This window comes from Oryza sativa, chromosome 11 (assembly GCF_034140825.1).
Source record: "Oryza sativa Japonica Group chromosome 11, ASM3414082v1".
Taxonomy (NCBI): Eukaryota; Viridiplantae; Streptophyta; class Magnoliopsida; order Poales; family Poaceae; genus Oryza; species Oryza sativa.
Window position 1 is genome coordinate 25,257,486 of NC_089045.1, and position 18,571 is coordinate 25,276,056.

An 18,571-nucleotide genomic window follows, 5' to 3' on the forward strand; every position below is an offset into this window, starting at 1 on the left:
TCAAAGTATAAGGAAATTACAAAAAATATTCTAATTAATAGATACAATTGTCTTCCCAGGACTCAATCCATGCGTGGCAATCCATATGAAGCACATTAACCCGATCCGATGACGTATACCCAGTCATATTGTCGGAATCGGCTCAATCGACAACCTTGGCCGACTCGAACTCTACCGATCTAGGTCGCAGCCGATTCGAACTTCAGCCGACTCTTGCTCTGTTTCCGAAACAATCGATCTCTTAGATTCCGCTTCGATTTTATCTTCATCTCCGATACTTGAATTACCAAATTTAGTCGTTAACAACAGAACACTTGATGGAGTAGATCCTTTGTCACTGGGTAGAGCAGATTGCTCACCGTGACATGGAGAACTCTCTCGACATCAGAAGCCATGGTGAGTGGCTCTGATACCAAGTTGTCACGACCCGAGGCCTTGACGGGATAAACACCACCGGGAGGATAGCCGGGTGACGTTGGCTCCTAGAGAAGAGATGTAGATTTAGGCTAGGGAGAAGAGCATTATCGGGAGAAAAAAGACTAATTGATATTCATTGCTTAACTTGAGATGAATACAAACCATCCCTTATATAGAGATGATATGACTTGACCCTTAAGAAACTGACTCAAACTAACTCTATCTAATCTTGTCCTATCTCCTAACCAACTGCTACAGTACTCGAGGTACTGTTCATCCGCTAGGACTTGGGCTCGTGGCCTCGTGGGCCTTGGCCTCTCTACCCAATGCCTATGACTAGGTAATCTATTGTTCGTTATATAATTCGTTGTACTCATCTATCACCACACTAATGTTGGAGGAATCAGCCTTTCGAATCTTGCTTGCCAGTCCTTTGATCTGGGAGATCTTCTCTTTCGCATCTTCAGGTGCCTGGCTGCTAAAGGTCAGAAATACCTGTTGGAGACTTGAAAGGTTTTCTAGGCCGTATACACACTCAATGATTCTGAACCTCAGCTCAAGCCTCTGAAGCTCTGGCATTGCCCCTTCTAGGAAGCTCAGAGGTGGTAGCACTGGTGCCGTAAAACGCAGCAACCTCAGCTTTGTAAACCCCCCATCCGGCACAAAGATTTTACCTCCTGACTCCAATGTATTCTTATGCACAGTTTTGAGGATATTTGAAATATCCTTTGCTGCATCAAGTGAAAAAATGAGAGAGAAAAGCTCAGGAAGCCTACTAAGAGTCACCAAAGTATGTGTCGTAAGTGAAGTCAAGGACAGAGTAAGCTTCTCAAGGTTATGCAAGCGGTCAATCCATTCTGGCACTTTAAACAAGCTGCCAGAAAGCTCAAGGGTGTAAAGGTGTTCTGGTGGTGCTTGTGAAGAACTCAGTGACCTGTAAAGGAAGCCCGTGAAATTGTCATCAACTACAAGAAACTTGAGAGAACAACTGCTCAAATGTTCAATAGCAGAGAGCAGCAATTCATCATCTTTCACACTGAACTTAACAATCCTGTAAATGGCAAGTTTGTTAAGGTTGGTGAGCTTCTCCAAGGCTGCTAGCGGACGCAATTGTTTTGGCATATCCACCTTGCTGCCTTCCTTACTGGTACCTTGCAAGCCCGTGATATCTCCATCTTCGGCATACCTTACAGCATTTCTGATGATCCCCGCAAACGTGGCTAAACTTCCAGAGATCTCAATCCCAGACAGTGTCTGTATAGTTGTCATCTTTGTGATTCCTTCAGTTAATCTCAATGCTCTCCGCTTGGTTTTATTGCCAGCCAATAGATGGGCCATTCGTTGAAGCCTCTCCACTGATGGAGGCAAGTTTGTCACATTCGTATCCCTTATGTCAAGTACCTCCAAATACTCCAGCTTGCCTATTTTCTTCGGTATCTTGTGGATGTCCGTCCCACGCAAGCTTAGGTACTTCATCTGATGCATATTACATATTTTTTTGAGCTGGTTTGATGACAAGTCCTTGCATCCTTCAAGATCCAACACCTGCAGTATCTGGAATTTGAGCATATTAGAATGAAGAGCTTTGAAACTCTCCAACACAGTCAAGGATCGTACATGCGACAACTTCATCCTCTCTACTAACTCAGTTTCTTGCCGATCACTTTTATGGACAGACAACCGTCGAACCTTGTAGCTTGGAAATGGTGTCTGCCAGTGGCTACCAATAACAGTGATGAAATTCTCCTCACCAGATTTGGAGACAATGTACTCAAGGACCATGTCATGAATTTGACAGCTCTTCACCTTCCCATTGCTGCTGTTGTTGATAGGCCGAATCAAGTTCCTGCCAATGAGTTCATTGAAGTTGTCTTCTGCAACTTCTTCTGCCGTCTGCCCATGTTTGTCAGTAACGAACCCTTCAGCAATCCATCTTCTTATCAAACATTTCCTGCTAATATTGCGGCCCTTCGGAAACGTACTCAAGTAGAGCAAACATGTCTTAAGGTCAGGTGGCAGATTTTTGTAGCAGTGGTTAATTATCCGCACTACTTCAGTGGTGAGATTGTTTCCCAACTCTGCACTTAAAGCCTTCTCCACTTCAATCAATTTCTGATCCAACGTCTTTCCAATCTTTGATTTCAGTTCACTAGCAATGAGCCCTGATACTACTACTATGGCCAAAGGCAGACAACCACACATCTTCACGACAATCTCATCATTAATGGTTCGAGTGGGACACAGACCGTTAGCAGATATTATTTGAAGAAACAATTTGTTGGAGTTCTCTGGATCTAGCTGTTTGAGCTTGTGCACATGACCATTTTGACGGCGGCAGGCTTCAGCTACAGAGTTAAACCTGGTAGTCACAATTACGCAACTACCCTTATCATTCTTAGGTAATGAATCCCTAATACTTTCCCATGCTGATACAGACCATATGTCATCAATCAAGATATGGTACCTGTTCAAGAATTGTTTAGAAGTAAGTAGTTGTAAATAGAGTGTGCTTTTAAGGTAGTTGTAATTGTAAATAGAGTGTGATTTTACGGTACTTGAGAAGGTACCGTAAAGTTCCTCTCTAAATAATATTTTATACTACCTTCTTAGTTTAATATTTTTATGGGGAATATCTTCCTTTAATATTTGAACTTAAAAGAACGAAGGGAGTAGTACTCATCCCAGGCACAAAACATATTGCCAAACATTTTCAACTTGGGTATCAATATTTTTTCCCTATTATATTCTGCATAAAGTTATTGGACTTTATAAATACTAGAAAAAAGATGCCCGTGCGTTGCAACGGGAAACACTAACGTTATTAACTTAGTAAAATAATAAAAAAATGAGCTCTTATGATCTAGAAATTCACATGTTAAAAAATAAGGAGAACTCATTGTAGACCAGGACTCTTTCATTTTGTTTTTTTTTAAATCGCATTGCCCAATCGAATATGTACATAAAACAACTTAATATAAAGTATAAATTATAAATTAGAAAATAAATAATATTGGATGAGGACTCTAGAATATTCTCCAAAAGAGGCTAGGGTGCATATAGGAATACAATTTAGAAAAAGAATTAAAATTCAATATACAAAATATTGAAAGAAGAGTTTAGAGTTCATATATAGAAATACAATTAGAAACAATAAAAAAATAGGAATATTTGAAGAAGAATAGAGACCATATAGAATTAAAAAATAATTGATATTATTTAATTTTAGTCTAAATTTAAATTTTGTATCACGACAAATAAATAATTATATTTTTAGTCAGAAAATAAATCCATATCATGAGGAAAACAATTTAGTTAGAATTAAAATAATAAGTAGTCATAAGCAATTATAATGGGCCCTTTTATGGCCTAATGGGCTAATAGGCCTATAGAACCAACGAGCCATCAAGCCCAGTAGGCAGAATAGACTGGAGGCCCAATAGTGTGGCGGCCCAATGAAGGAGAAGCCGGGGCCGTCCGATCGAATGGACGGTCCAAATTGATCCCAAACTATATATATACTCTGCAGCAATCCCTAACCCTAAAAATTCATTTTCCCCCTCTCCGCGCCTCTAATCCCCTCCCCCCCCCACCCCAACACACACACACGAGCGGCTGCTGTGGCGCCCTCGATCCCCTGTCTCTGAAAGCGACAGCGGCGCCCTCCTCCCCCCTCCCCGAGCGGCTGCGGCAGCACTTAGCAGCAGCCGGCGAGCAGTGACGGGCTGCGGCGCCTCTCCACCCCTCGCCTCCTCTCCCTCTCCATGGGGCCACGGCCCACGGGAGGGCTCGACCGTGGCGGGCGGTGGCAGGCGGCGGCGCTCTCCCCAGGAAGGAAGCCGACGGCGGCCTGGAGTCCCTGCGACGGCGACAGCGGCGGCGACCTCATTCGATCTAATTTTTGGATATATTTGGGTATATGCTTTCTCCAATTTTATTTGTATGACTGAATTTTGATTGGGATTTTTTTTTTAGGGGGGGGGGTGGATTGAATTCTGATTGGGATTTGGGGGGTTGCGACGGACGAAAAATTTGCGTACGTTTGAGGTAACGAACGGAAAAATACGAATCTTTTAATTAGTTAAGATATACAATAAAAATGTTGTTGAAAAGTTGTGTTTTGTAGACTATTTGTATCCAAAACGACTGTTACCTGTGAACGGTGAAAGTACAATTTATCCAGATCAGTAACTATCATAATTCAAATTCGGTATTGCTATTTAATTACTAAAAACTTGTGTGAGACTTATCCAAAGATAAGTTCAAGTGCTAAACCAGAAAAGTCAAGGAAAACTATGAAGGAATGAAATAAATACTCTGTATTACTCCCTCCATCCCTAAATATTTGACACCGTTGACTTTTTAGCATATGTTTGACTGTAAGTTCTTATTAAAAACTTTTGTGAAATATGTATAACTATATGTATATATAAAAGTATTTTTAACAATGAATCAAATAATAGAAAAAGAATTAATAATTACTTAAATTTGTCGAATAAGACGAACTCAAATATATTTTAAAAAAATCAACGGTGTTAAATATTTAGAGACGGAGGGAGTATATAGTAACAAAGCCAAAATCTATACCTCTTGCCTTCTAGTTGATCAGCTAGCTTCTTCTTGAGCTCTTCAACTCCCCATTCCTCAATTCCTTGGAGAGCATCCTGAGAAGCGCCGACCTGCTTCTCATGGAACTGGCTAACAAGGCTTCTTAGAACTGTTGGGAGACGAAACTTCTGCGACGCGAGCATGAACGCTCTGGAATTAAACTCATCTCCAAACTTGCGGTAAAATGACATTGCGAGTGTGGTTTTGCCAAGCCCACCGGATCCGACAATGGCAAGGTAACTGATTTGGCTCTGCTGCTGGCTGTTGTGCTTCGAGACCATGAACCATCTTTGAAGGTCGTTCATGGCGTCCTCCATGCCTACAGGTTCAACGGTGCCAATCAGCCGGGGGAGAGAAACTGGATGGTCTCTGGGATCGCCGGAGTTGTTGTTGCCTCCACCATTTGCGTTTGCTAGGAGGTTCTCCACCCCGTACCTCGTGCGCCGCTCGCTGACATGCTGCGCCCTGACCTTGAGGTTGCCGATGTCGGCGGCGATGCAGCGGCGCTGGTACAGCGTGGTGAGCAGGTACCAAGCCCTCCGGAGGGTGACTAGCTTGCCGGCCCCACGGGGCTCGCGGCCGAGGCGGTGGCTGACGTCGTCGACACAGTCCTCGATGTCGTAGGCGACCTCGCGCACCTGCTTCATCCAGTCCTGCCGCTGCTCGTCGTGGTTGATGTCCCGCTTGAGCCTATTGAGGAAGGCCTGCATGCTGGCGAGCTCGTCGTTGATGTACTGGATGTCGTCGTGGACGCCGGAGATGAGGGTGTACTCCTGCGCGAGGAGGCTGCCCAGCTTGTTGACGAGGGACTTCACGGCGCCGCTCGAGGCGCCGACGACCAGATCCATAATCAGCTCCCGTTTCAGTGAATAGGTATAGGAACCTGAGAAAGTAAGAAACGGTGGATAACTTTTTTTTTTTCTTTTTGATTCGAACGATGGAGAATTGGAAATTTGGAACCCCAGGGGCAGGGATGGGTCATGGGCAGGGTTTTAAATCTTCCTCTATAGCTATTTGAGAAAGACTCTAGTTATTTATTCTCATGTACAATTTAGCTGCTATAGCTCTATTTAGCCTATTATATATAGCTGCCGCTATAGCCTTTTGAGAAGTTAACCGCTAAATGTCTTAACCCGTTATTTAAAATATTGGTCATGGGTGGTCCAGCCGCTGGGAGTGGGATTGACCGAGTGGGGCAATCATGATGCCATAATGAGGCCTATGCAATTATCTAATTATTTTAATACATGATTTTCTTTAAAATTTGTTAAACAACCATCATGTTGTGTTAGGATTTTTTAAAAAATCAAGCCTTATTGTCATCAGGTTTATAATTTTACAGTTTTTAAAAGTCACAGCAACCACCACCTCTTACTTCTTTCCTCCCCTTGATTCCCCACTCGCTATGGCTTTATCTTTTATAGTTTTTAGGAATATCGTCTAATGCCGCCATACTAGTACATTATGGCGTGTCTGCTGCCCATTCCCTTTATTATCGTTAGGATTTAAATATGGAATAAGTTTATCTGAGGTCCCTTAACTTGTCAGCAAATCCAATTTTCGTCCTTCAACCCGAAAACCAGCCCCTCAGGTCTCAACTATCAAAACCGATGCAAAATAAGTTTCAAGACGGTTTGGATAGCGGTTTCAGCTGACGTGACGTCTACGTGGATAATTTGACTCAGTCTTCATCTGAGGTGGCATTAACATGGTGCTTACGTGGAAATTTGATTTCAAAAATAATAAAAACTATGACACCACAAATCAGTTATATAAAAAAATAATATAAAATGGTGGGGCATGTCATTCTCACCCTCTTCTTCCTCCTCTCTCCCCTCCACTCTTCAGGCACGACGGGGAGGAAGCGGCGCGCGACGGCCGGTGGGAGAGGAGGGGCGCACGGCGGCCGACAAGAGAGGAGCAGTGTGGCGGTCGGGCCGACCTAAGGCCAGCAACGACGAGGCTGTTGGAATGTAATCTCTTTCCCTTCATTACCAACTCCCCTTCCTTCTCCTCCCGATCCTGTTTCCATAAATCGGTTGAGTGAGTATGGAAAGTGGATGCCTATACATGTAATGCTCCGTGATCAATTCATTATCGCGATGAGTCATTCCTGTCTAACATGGAATCAATCACTCATCGATCCTTCGCTTCTGCATAACCCGCCGGCGTCGCTCCGCCGCCGTGCGTCCACTTCCGCCGGTGCACCCTCACCGGCCGTGCGTTCCCGGCGACATCATGTCGTCCTCTTCCACCACCCCTCCCTCTCCGAAATCGACCGCGATCGATTCTACTGCCGGTGCCGTCGCAGACGCTGTTCGTGCGGCCTTCGCTGTTCCCGTCGGTCTGGAGATCGACCCCACTACGGCAAACACCGTTGCCGAGTCTGCGGCGACCCGCGCCTCTGACGCCACACGTGAGGCCCTCTCCGTCGCCCTCAGTGCCCTCGTCTTGTCACCGGTTGCCACGGTTGCTGCGACCTCTGGCGCTCTCGGCGCGACGGCCATTGCCATGCCCGCGGCGACACTCCACGCGTCGTCCCTACCCACTGCGACGATCCACGCACCGCCGCCCGCGGACTCCACACCGCCGGCCCTTGCCACCCTGTTTGCCTAGGCACGGCTCACCCACGGCGCCGCGGCGCCGCCCGTTGGTCACATCCGGCGGCCGGCCACGCATGCAGCCCTAGCAGCCCTCTATGCCCAAGCCGTCGGCATCCTCAACATCAAGGCCCTCGTCTCCGTCGTGCTCGACGTCGCCACCGCCAACCACACCCGGTGGTGTGGACTGTTCTTGGCGGTTCTCGGCAAGTACGCGCTAACGGACCATGTTCTCTCCGACTCCTTCCACTTCGACCGTGCCGATTGGGTCCAAATGGACTGCGTCATCCTCACGTGGTTGTTCGGCACCATCTCCTTCGACCTCCTGCAAGACGTCCTCACCACCAACACCACTGCCCGTGTCGTTTGGCTAGGCCTCGAGCACCATTTCCTCGGGAATCAAGAGCAACACGCCCTCAACCTGACAACCGAGTTCCACATTGCAACAAGGCGACCTCCCCGTCTCCGAGTACTGCCGCAAGATGAAGGCCCTCACTGATGACTGTGGCGACCTCGGCAAACCTGTTCGTGACCGTACCCTCGTCTTCAACACCCTCAACAGCCTCTCCGACAAGTTCAACCATCTTCAGTCGCCGATCCTCATGCAACGCCCGTTCCCGATGTTCGCCGAGCTTTGCTCCCTTCTTCGCCTGGAGGAGATCTCCAAGTCACCGCACTCCACCACCACTTCGGCCGTCTTCCTCGCCGGCACCTCCAACAACAGTGGCAAGACCTCTAATCCAGCGCACACCACCGGTTTTGGTGCAGGGAATCAAGGCAACAAAGGCGGCGGCAACAACTCCAAGAATCGTTGTCGTCGCGGCGGCGGCGGCAGTGGTGGAAACGGAGGAGGAGGCGGCGGCGGCACTCCAGCCGCCAACAATGGAGGCAACAGCGCTAAGTCGGGCGCTGGCGGCGCCCAACAGTGGCTGACGCCACACAACCCGTTGGCCGGCACAATCCACATGTGGCGTGCTCGGCCCAAGGCCGGCCGGGCCTCCCTTCGCTGGGGCTGCGCTTGCCGGCCCAGTCGGCGCCCACCCGGCCCAACAGTGGCAGGCCACCTAGATGCATGGGGCGCAGGGCCAACCAGCCCAATAGGTGGTCTCCCAGCCACCCACCCCCATGGGCTTTCAACAGCCTATGGGTTGGTTCGCCGGTGCTCCCTATCAATGGGATCAAGCGTCTCTCGCGGGCTCTTTCAACACCACGACACTTCAGCAGCCCGCCACGAACGAATGGTACATGGACACCAGTGCAACGGCACACATGACATCCGACTCTGGTACCCTCTCCTTCACACAACCCCCAAACTCTACATCCCCCTCCCACATCGTTGTCAGTAATGGCTCCACTATTCCTGTGTCGTCCATAGGGCAAACTGACATACATCACCCGAAGCGCTCCTTTATACTTCGAGTTACTCTTTGCTCTCCACTTATTATCAAAAACTTGATTTCCGTTCCTCGGTTCGTTATTGATAATTGGTGTTCTGTCGAGTTTGATCCCTTTTGTTTCTCAGTGAAGGACTTGCGCACCAGGACCATGATTGCCAGGTTCAATAGCTCAGGTCCGCTCTACCCCCTCCACCAAGCCTTGTCTCCATCTACAGCCGCCACAGCTCTAGCCACCACCACCACCGACACTTAGCACCGTCGTCTCGGTCATCTCGGCCATGAAGCTCTTGCTCGGCTCTCCTCCGTTGTGCCCATGGCCAAAGGTGGATCCCCTAGAGTTTGCCATGCTTGCCAGCTTGGACGACATGTTCGCCTTCCTTTTGCCACTTCTGTCACTAGGGCTTCTAGCAATTTTGAGTTGATACATTGTGATTTATGGACATCCCCCGTCATTAGAGTTTCGGGTTTCAAATATTATCTTGTTATTCTTGATGATTGTTCTCACTATGTTTGGATTTACCCACTTCGCTTTAAATCCAACACCTTCTCTACTTTGCCCCACTTTTTTGCCTATGTTAAAACTCAATGTTCCACCACCATCCTCAACGTCCAATGTGACAATGGCCAAGAGTTCGATAACTCTGCCGCCCGCACTTTTTTCCTCACCAATGGTGTTCACCTCCGCATGTCTTGCCCCCACACCTCTCCCCAAAATGGTAGAGCCGAGCGCATCATCCGTTCCCTCAACAACATCGTTCGCTCCCTACTCTTCCAAGCTAGCCTTCCCAATACCTTTTGGGTTGAGGCCCTTCACACCGCCACTCACCTCATTAACCGACATCCAACCAAAACACTTGACCACCGCACCCCTTTTTTGCCCTTTATGGAGTCCATCCCACCTACATACATTTACGTGTCTTCGGATGCAAGTGTTACCCAACCTCTCCGCCACCACCACCTGTAAACTTGCACCCCGCTCCACCATGTGTGTCTTCCTCGGTTATCCACTCCACCACAAAGGGTACCTGTGTTTTGATCCCGCCACAAATAGAGTCATCATCTCTAGGCACATCGTGTTTGATGAGGGTTCGTTTCCCTTCGCGACTACAACGACAAGTGCCACTAACCTTGATTTTTTGGAGGATTCTACCACCCCTGTGCAGGCTCCTATCGGCGCCAACCGACGACCTGCAGCTCCCTTGCCAGCCGCCCCAACTCCACCACAGGCTGCCCATACACCTGGGTCAGCCACCGCTGCATCAAGCTCAAGTCCAGCTCCCTCGGCCTACAGGATGACGCTCTCTCGGTCGGCTGGGCCATCCGTGCCGCAGGCCACCCACTCACCTGGGTCATCCGCCCTGTCACTAGGCCGACGCGCGTTGCTCCACGATGGGCCGCTGACACATGGGCCACGCTCCACCGAGCCATCTCCTTCGACTGGCCCACGACAAGACTACTCTGCTGGGTCGTCCAAGTCTCCTGGGCTGACCGAAGCAGCACAAGCCGAGCCAGAGGTTCTTGCACCCCCATGCCCAAGTCTGCTTCCTCCATCGCATGTCTCCATTCCCACTTGGCCAAGGTCTGCTCGTGTGGCCGGCGTCCCGAAGCCACCATCCATGCTCGACGCTTCCCCTGTCGTCAACGACCATCACATGTCCACTCACAGCAAGCACGGCATTCACAAGGTCCCCGACCGGCTCAACCTCCATGTCGACACGCTCTCCCCGCTCCCGAGGACGTACAGGGCCGCCCTCGCCGATCCGCCCTGGCGCTCCGCCACGGAGGAGTTCTCCGCTCTCCTCGTCAATCGCACATCGGAGCTTGTTCCTCGTCCTCCCAACATCAACGTGGTGATAGGAAAGTGCATTTTCAAGCACAAGCTATAGGCCGATAGCTCCCTTGACCGCTACAAGGCTTGGTGGGTCCTTCGTGGTTTCACGCAGCGCCCCGGTGTCGACTTCGATGAGACATTCAGCCCCATCATCAAGCCCACCACCGTTCGCACCGTGCTCAGTTTGGCAGTCTCTAGGAGGTGGCCTATTCATCAACTCGACGTAGAACGCCTTCCTGCACGGCACCCTACAGGACATGGTCTACTGTATCCAGCCTCCTGGCTTTGTCGACACCACCCACCCCGACATGGTGTGCCAGCTCAACAAGTCCCTCTATGGCCTCAAGCAAGCACCCCATGCGTGGTACAGTCGGTTCGCCTCCTTCCTGCTGACGCTCGGCTTCGTGGAGGCCAAGTCCGACACCTCGCTCTTCATCCTCTGCCGCGGCATTGACACCGTCTACCTGCTCCTCTACGTCAACGACATCATCTTAACCACCTCCTCCACCGAGCTTCTCCGCTAGTCCATCTCGGCTCTGCAGTCCGAGTTCTCCATGAAGGACCTCGGCGACTTGCACTACTTCCTCGGCGTTCGGGTCTCTAGCAGTCCTCTAGCCTCCTGCTTAGCCAGCGCCAGTACTGTCTCGACATTCGGGATCGGGCTGGCAAGACAAACTGCAAGCCCTGCACCACCCCCATCGACACCTCCGCCAAGCACTCCGCCACAGATGATGCTCCGGTCGCCGCCCCAACGGACTTCCGCAGTCTCACCAGGGCACTTCAGTACCTCACCTTCACACGCCCCGACATCGCCTACGCCGTCCAGCAAGTCTGCCTCCATATGCATGATCCAAGGGAACCGCACCTCGCTGCTCTCACACGGATTCTTCGGTACGTCCGTGGCATGTTGGACCTCGGCCTCCACATCCAGCCGTCTGCAGCAACGGAACCCGTCGTCTACTCCGACGCCGACTGGGCCGGTTGCCCTGACACAAGGCGCTCCACGTTAGGCTACGCTGTCTTCCTCGGCGACAACTTGGTGTCTTGGTCTTCCAAGCGACAAGTCACGGTGTCCCACTCTAGTGTTGACGCCAAGTACCGCGCCGTCGCCAACGCCGTTGCCAAGGTCGCATGGCTACGTCAGCTTCTCCACGAGCTTCACTCGCCTCCGCCCAAGGCCACCTTGGTCTACTGTGACAACGTGAGTGCGGTCTACCTCTCGAGCAACCCGATGCAACACCAGCAGACCAAGCACATCAAGATCAACCTCCATTTTGTTTGCAAGAAGGTGGCGGTTGGCGCAATTCGGGTCCTTCATGTGCCCACTTCCTCACAGTATGCCGACATCTTCACCATGGGACTTCCTTCGCCGATTTTCTCGAAGTTCCGTTCCAGTCTCAATGTCCACTAGCATGACGTTGCGACTGTGGTGGGGTGTTGGAATGTAATCTCTTTCCCTTCATTACCGGCTCTCCTTCCTTCTCCTCCTGATCCTGTTTCCATAAATCGATTGAGTGAGTATGGAAGGTGGAGGCCTATACATGTAATGCTCCATGATCAATTCATTATCGCATTGAGTCATTCCTGTCTAACAGAGGTGAATGTGCGACATTGAGCTTGTGGTTGGACGGCGACGGGAGGGAGGATTTGGAGGAACTGGCAGGGCTATGTCAAAGAACGTGAGGGAGGACGAGAAGGACTGTGGCCCTTCCTTCACCGCTCGCCACTGCTGGGGAGAAGCAATCGTCACGCGGGGGTGGGAAGATGGGTGTTCGTCATGCTCAACCCTGACCCAGGGAGAACATCCAACACTGGGGTTGGGGAGATGGATGGACGACCGATGACTCTAGATCTGAATGATGGCCGGGGACTGTGCACTCTATCCAGTCACGGCGGCGATACTGTGAGCTGGTGGGCGCAGGCGGTTTTTTTGCTCCGGGAGTCCAGGGAGGCAACGAGCAAGTCAGCAAAAGGAACATGGAATGCCGGCGGCGGTTGACTTTTTGCTCCATGTCGCTCACTGTTGAGGCTGATGTGTGTCTCGACTCTCGAGTAGATTAACGCGGTCCAGCAGGCTGCAACACCGACGGCAACGACTTATTGTGTTGGTGGTGGTGCGCCGCCGGCATGCCACGAACGTCTTCGTCGGCGTCGGTCTTCACCGCCGCTGTCGGTCCCTTTCGCTGCTCCTCCAGCACCCGTTGCCCAGCATGTGATCGCCGGAAGTCGAGCGACAGCAACACCGACGGCAACGACTTATTGTGTTGGTGGTGGTGCGTCGCCGGCATGCCACGAACGTCTTCGTCGGCGTCGGTCTTCACCGCCGCAGTCGGTCCCTTCCGCTGCTCCTCCAGCACCCGTTGCCCAGCATGTCATCGCCGTAAGTCGGGCGACAGCATGAGGCCGGTAGGCATGACAGACTTGTGAGCTCGACCTCCACCACCCTCTCGGTCTCCGGCGGTGTTGGTGGCGGCGCAGGCGACGACGAGGAGAATGGGGAGAGGAGATGAGATAGAGAAGAGAGGGAGGAGAGAAGAGAGGGGATGAGGTGGAGGAAGTGGGGTCTCACTATTTCCTAATCTTATTATTTAACTGACATGTGGGCCCATATATTTTATTTTACTTTTAAAATTGTTAGATTTTGCTTCATATGCCACGTCAGATGAAGACCGAGTCAAATTAGCCACGTAGGCGCCACGTCAGCTAAAACCACCGTCCAAACCGCTATGGGATATATATTGCACCAATTTCGACAATTGAGGGACCCGTTTTATCTGGTTTTCCTGTTGAATGACGAAAATCGGATTCATTGACAAGTTAATGGATCTCAGATGAACTTATTCCTTTAAATATTGAACCTTATCATTGTTGGAGTTTCTATTTTTAGTTTCTACAAGCCTCGTCAATCGTTGTCACCCTACTCCTTTACGGCCTGTCTGTGGCCCTTCCTCTTTATTATCATTATGATTTTAGAAATCAAACTTAATTATTATTGGGATTATGTTTTATAGTTTTAGATGTCCCGTCAATTGCCGCAATGCTACTCCTTGACAGCCAACGTTTTGTCCATCCTGATTTTAAAAATTGAACCTGATCATATTGGTTTTGGTTTTTTTATTGCTTAGTCCTTTGCCATTTCTCGGTTTGTCCTCTCAATGATATAATAGAATTTTTTAGTCTAAATTTTAATTAATCTCTTGTTGTATTCTAGATGACCTCTTCTTTTTATATTCCTTATCATTTTATTTCAAATTTCAGTTATATCTAATTATATTTCTACTTGAACTCTCATTTTTTCTAATTTTGGATTTTACTTTATTTTTTATTTTGAAATTAATTAATCTTTTGTTGTGTTCTGGATATAGTATTCTTTCAATATTCCAAATTTTAGACATTTTTAAATTTTATTCCTAATTGAACTCTATTTTTTTCATTGCTCCAATCAATGTGAAATTTTTTATTCAAGATTTTAGTTATTTATAAATTATATTTCTACTGGAACTCTTTTTTCTTTTCTAATTTTATAATTTACTTTATTTTTTATTTTGAGTTTTCATTAATCATGTTGTGTTTTAGGTAGCCTGTGCAATAGCGTGGCTAGCGCCAATTGAAATATACTTTATAACACAAAATTATCTTTTCTTAACACATTGTCATCTTTTTTTAAGAACTTCATGGTCATCTTTAAAGTTTGTTAAATGGACGACCTATCTTGGGATTAAAAAAATTGATACTTATCATCATCGTCGCCACGCTCCCAATTTTATTTCTTCAACTCTCACCAGTGTCCCCCGTGCTACTCCTTTGGCGCCTCTCTACTTGCTGGCGCACCACACCTTATATGTATTGTCCTTGAGACCAGCTGAGTTCGTTTCTCAGGGATGCTAACCTCTCTCCTTTGTTTTTTACGAGCGCGCTTTTCAAACTGCTAAATGGCTTGTTTTGTGTAAAAAAGTTTTTATACAAAACTTGTTTAATAAAAATCATATTGATCTATCTTTTTTTAAAAAAATAGCTAATATTTAATCAATTACGCGCGACTGGACTGTTCTATTTTTTTCGTGCACAGGACATGTGTTACCAACATTCAGCTTGTCTTGCTGCGATTCCTTTTTATAGCTTTTTGAAATCCTGCCCGTTGCCCCTCTTTTCCTTATTTTTAAAAGTTCCGCCAGTTGTTGTCGATCTACTCCTTAATTTGTTGCCATTCAGCTTGCCTCCACACTGCCGAAGAAGAGGATAGCTAGAAAATGCAGCTTATGGCAGAGGCGGCATGCAGCCAGCTTGGGAGAGGAGATGAGAAGAAAGCGACGTATCTGGTGGGGGGAGAGATGAGTGGATAAGGGTGGGGAAGAAATAAGATGTTCCCTGCTTTAGTTGCGCGCAAACATTAGCGAAATAAACTTACTCGCCTAGCTTGCATTTGGCATGCATCTGCAATCAGTACAGTTGTTTGTTGCAATAATTCTGTTCTGTCGTGCTGTACCAGCTAGCCGTACAACAAAAGAATAGAAGAAAACAATGGGTTTTCAGCCCAAAACCTGCAAAGAATTTTCATTAACTTTTTTAATTATAATGTATAGTGGTCCTAATGGTTCAATTTATTATCCAGCTTCTAATAATTGTTGTATCACTGAAGAAAAAGGTATTTACCCGTTACAGCGCATGGATATCTTTTCTAATATATTAAAAAATTGAAAAAGAAAAGAAAGCGGTATGCATGTGTATATTAAATAATCTGAAAAAAGTGGTTTCGTTTCGTTTGTCACGCTAGAGAGGACAAAGAAAAGAGTAAGGGCCGGGGAACATATGGCTCGTCGACACATTACCGAAGAAGAGGATAGCTAGAAGATGCAGCTTATAGTGGAGGCGGCGTGCAGCCAGCTTGGGAGAGGAGATGGGAAGAAAGCGACGTTTCTAGTGGGGGGAGAGATGTGAGGGAAGAGATAAGGTGTTCCCTGCTTTAGTTGCGTGCTAATGCAGTACAGTCGTTTGTTGCAATAATTCTGTTCTGTCGTGCTGTACCAGCTAGCAGTACAACAAAAGAATAGAAGAAAACAATGGGTTTTCAGCCCAAAACCTGCAAAGAATTTTCATTAACTTTTTTAATTATAATGTATAGTGGTCCTAACGGTTCAATTTATTATCCAGCTTCTAATAATTGTTGTATCACTGAAAAAAAAAGGTATTTACCCGTTACAGCGCATGGATATATTTTCTAATATATTAAAAAATTGAAAAAGAAAAGAAAGCGGTATGCATGTGTATATTAAATAATCTGAAAAAAGTGGTTTCGTTTCGTTTGTCACGCTAGAGAGGACAAAGAAAAGAGTAAGGGCCGGGGAACATATGGCTCGTCGACACATTACCGAAGAAGAGGATAGCTAGAAGATGCAGCTTATAGTGGAGGCGGCGTGCAGCCAGCTTGGGAGAGGAGATGGGAAGAAAGCGACGTTTCTAGTGGGGGGGAGAGATGTGGGGGAAGGGATAAGGTGTTCCCTGCTTTAGTTGCGTGCGAACATTAGCGAAATAGATTTACTCGCCTAGCTTGCATTCGGTATGCATCTGCAAGCAATACAGTTGTTTGCTTAATGCTACCTTTTTGCCAACATTTGGAATGCCCTAATGTTACACCATCGATCCATAAGAAAACAGTCTTTTTCCCCTTCTTTTAACTTCTTTGTTAAAGCGAAGGAATAGAAATATATGAACACATATATAAATCCATATGAATTTTTCCAAGAGGTGTGAGTGGATGCAAAATCTCGTTTATTTTCTCTCTAAATTTGTAGGAAAACGAATTTTATATAAACCAAATGACACTTACGAATTAATCCTTAGAATCTAAATCCTTTCTCTTTGGTTCAAACCGAACAAGCCGAGTTTAGGGCCTGTTTGGGGAGCTTAAAATTCTGAGAAGCAGTTACTGAGAAGCTAGCTGGTGAGAATCTGGAGAAGCTAGAAAACCTAGCTTCTGGCTTCTAGTTCATTTTACAGATTCTACAACTACAGATTCTCAGAATCTGGGTAAAAAGCTGAACTGTTTGGAGGAGCTTCAGGCAACTGGAGATTCTAGGAGAAGCTGCAGCCAGGGCCGTTCCTATGATTTTGAGGGCCCTAGACGAACTCATCATGATGGGCCTTCTAAGCTATATATAAAATTTTATGATATATATATATATATAGACGCTAATTTTTCTTGCAAAATGAAAACAAATACATCCATATATAAATTTAACATGTCTGGTAATTATTGATAAAAAGAAGTCGACCAAAATAACAATATATTTGTACATGGGAACTAATATCATTATCTTAATAAAGAAAAGAACCCCCATCATATCCATTGCTTCTCATGAAAAGAAAGTTATTCGGACATTTCTTGATGCAAAATCATCAATAACGGTATTAAGATCAATATTGTCCAAAATATCCTTCTCGATAGAGCACATAGCTAAGCCATTTAACCTTTCTTGCGACATAGTTGATCTCAAATAGTTCTTCAACAACTTCAATTTTGAGAAACTTCTTTCAGCTGAAGCTACCGTCACAGGTATAGTTAAGAGAATTCGATAGGCAACTGAAACATTTCGATAGCAATCTGCATCCATAACAAACTTCAGAATCTCAGGCACGGATATCGAAGAATCTGGCAAACTCACTTGCAACACTTTTAATTCTGAATAAAAATCATTGATCTCAACATCGGATAAGTTCTCATGAGTAAATATTTCCACAAAAATCTTGCAATGCAACCAAAGATCTACTTCATCTAAGGATTTTAAATTTTCAGAGTTGAACAAAAACCCAAAAACATTATCAAATGCTTTCATCTGCTCAAATATATTAGTCAGTGAAGCAATTGCAGCATCAATCATAACTAGGAAGTTCTATAAACAAGTCTATAGGAGGACGACACTCCAACTCCTCTCGTCTCGACGTTTCTGCTTCTAGGTAGGCCATAGGCAGGTACTAGACTACTAGTATTAGGTGTTGGTCCTCACCATCATGAGCCCCCGGCGGTCGCATCGGTTGCATAGGACCAGGGCCGGCCCTGGCTGCAGCTGCTAAAAGCTCCTCCTAACAGACCCTTAGATCCTATGCATATGGTGATGGGGTGGTAGAATTACTACTCACACCACAACTATTCTCCTTTAAAGGAGTATAGAGTGCTAGGGTGGAGGGGCCCGCACATCTGTCGGTTACATCGACCAACTTAAGTAGTTTAAACTATTCCAAGATAGTTTTTTTTATCAAGTATTCCTCGATATTTTGGACGCATAGGATTGTGAAATGACAATTAAAATATTTAAGAAAATTAAATATAAAGTGCATATTTGGGTAACACAAAACAGACCCTTAGATCCTATGCATATGGTGATGGGGTGGTAGAATTACTACTCACGCCACAACTATTCTCCTTTAAAGGAGTATAGAGTGCTAGGGTGGAGGGGCCCGTACATCTGTCGGTTACATCGACCAACTTAAGTAGTTTAAACTATTCCAAGATAGTTTTTTTTATCAAGTATTTCTCGATATTTTGGACGTATAGGATTGTGAAATGACAATTAAAATATTTAAGAAAATTAAATATAAAGTGCATATTTGGGTAACACAATTTAATTGTTTTATTACTATTTTAGTGGAGCTTAACATGGTCGTATTAGAAAATTAGCGCATTAAAAATATTCACTATTATAAGCCATTTTAAATTTGTTTTT

General features: G+C 46.5%; 1 protein-coding gene and 1 pseudogene across 1 annotated transcript; one reads left to right on the forward strand and one right to left on the reverse strand.

Moving 5' to 3' along the window:
- Positions 1-521: 521 nt before the first annotated feature.
- LOC107276314 (disease resistance protein Pik-2-like) lies at positions 522-6,132 on the reverse strand. Its single transcript, XM_015761000.3, has 2 exons — positions 5,002-6,132; positions 522-2,881 (listed from the first exon to the last, which is right to left on the reverse strand). Exons 1-2 carry the CDS (start codon positions 5,868-5,870, stop codon positions 763-765), a joined length of 2,988 nt encoding a protein of 995 aa, XP_015616486.1. The 5' UTR covers positions 5,871-6,132; the 3' UTR covers positions 522-762.
- A 1,128-nt stretch (positions 6,133-7,260) lies between these two features.
- On the forward strand, positions 7,261-8,555 carry LOC112936126 (uncharacterized; annotated as a pseudogene).
- Positions 8,556-18,571: the final 10,016 nt, after the last annotated feature.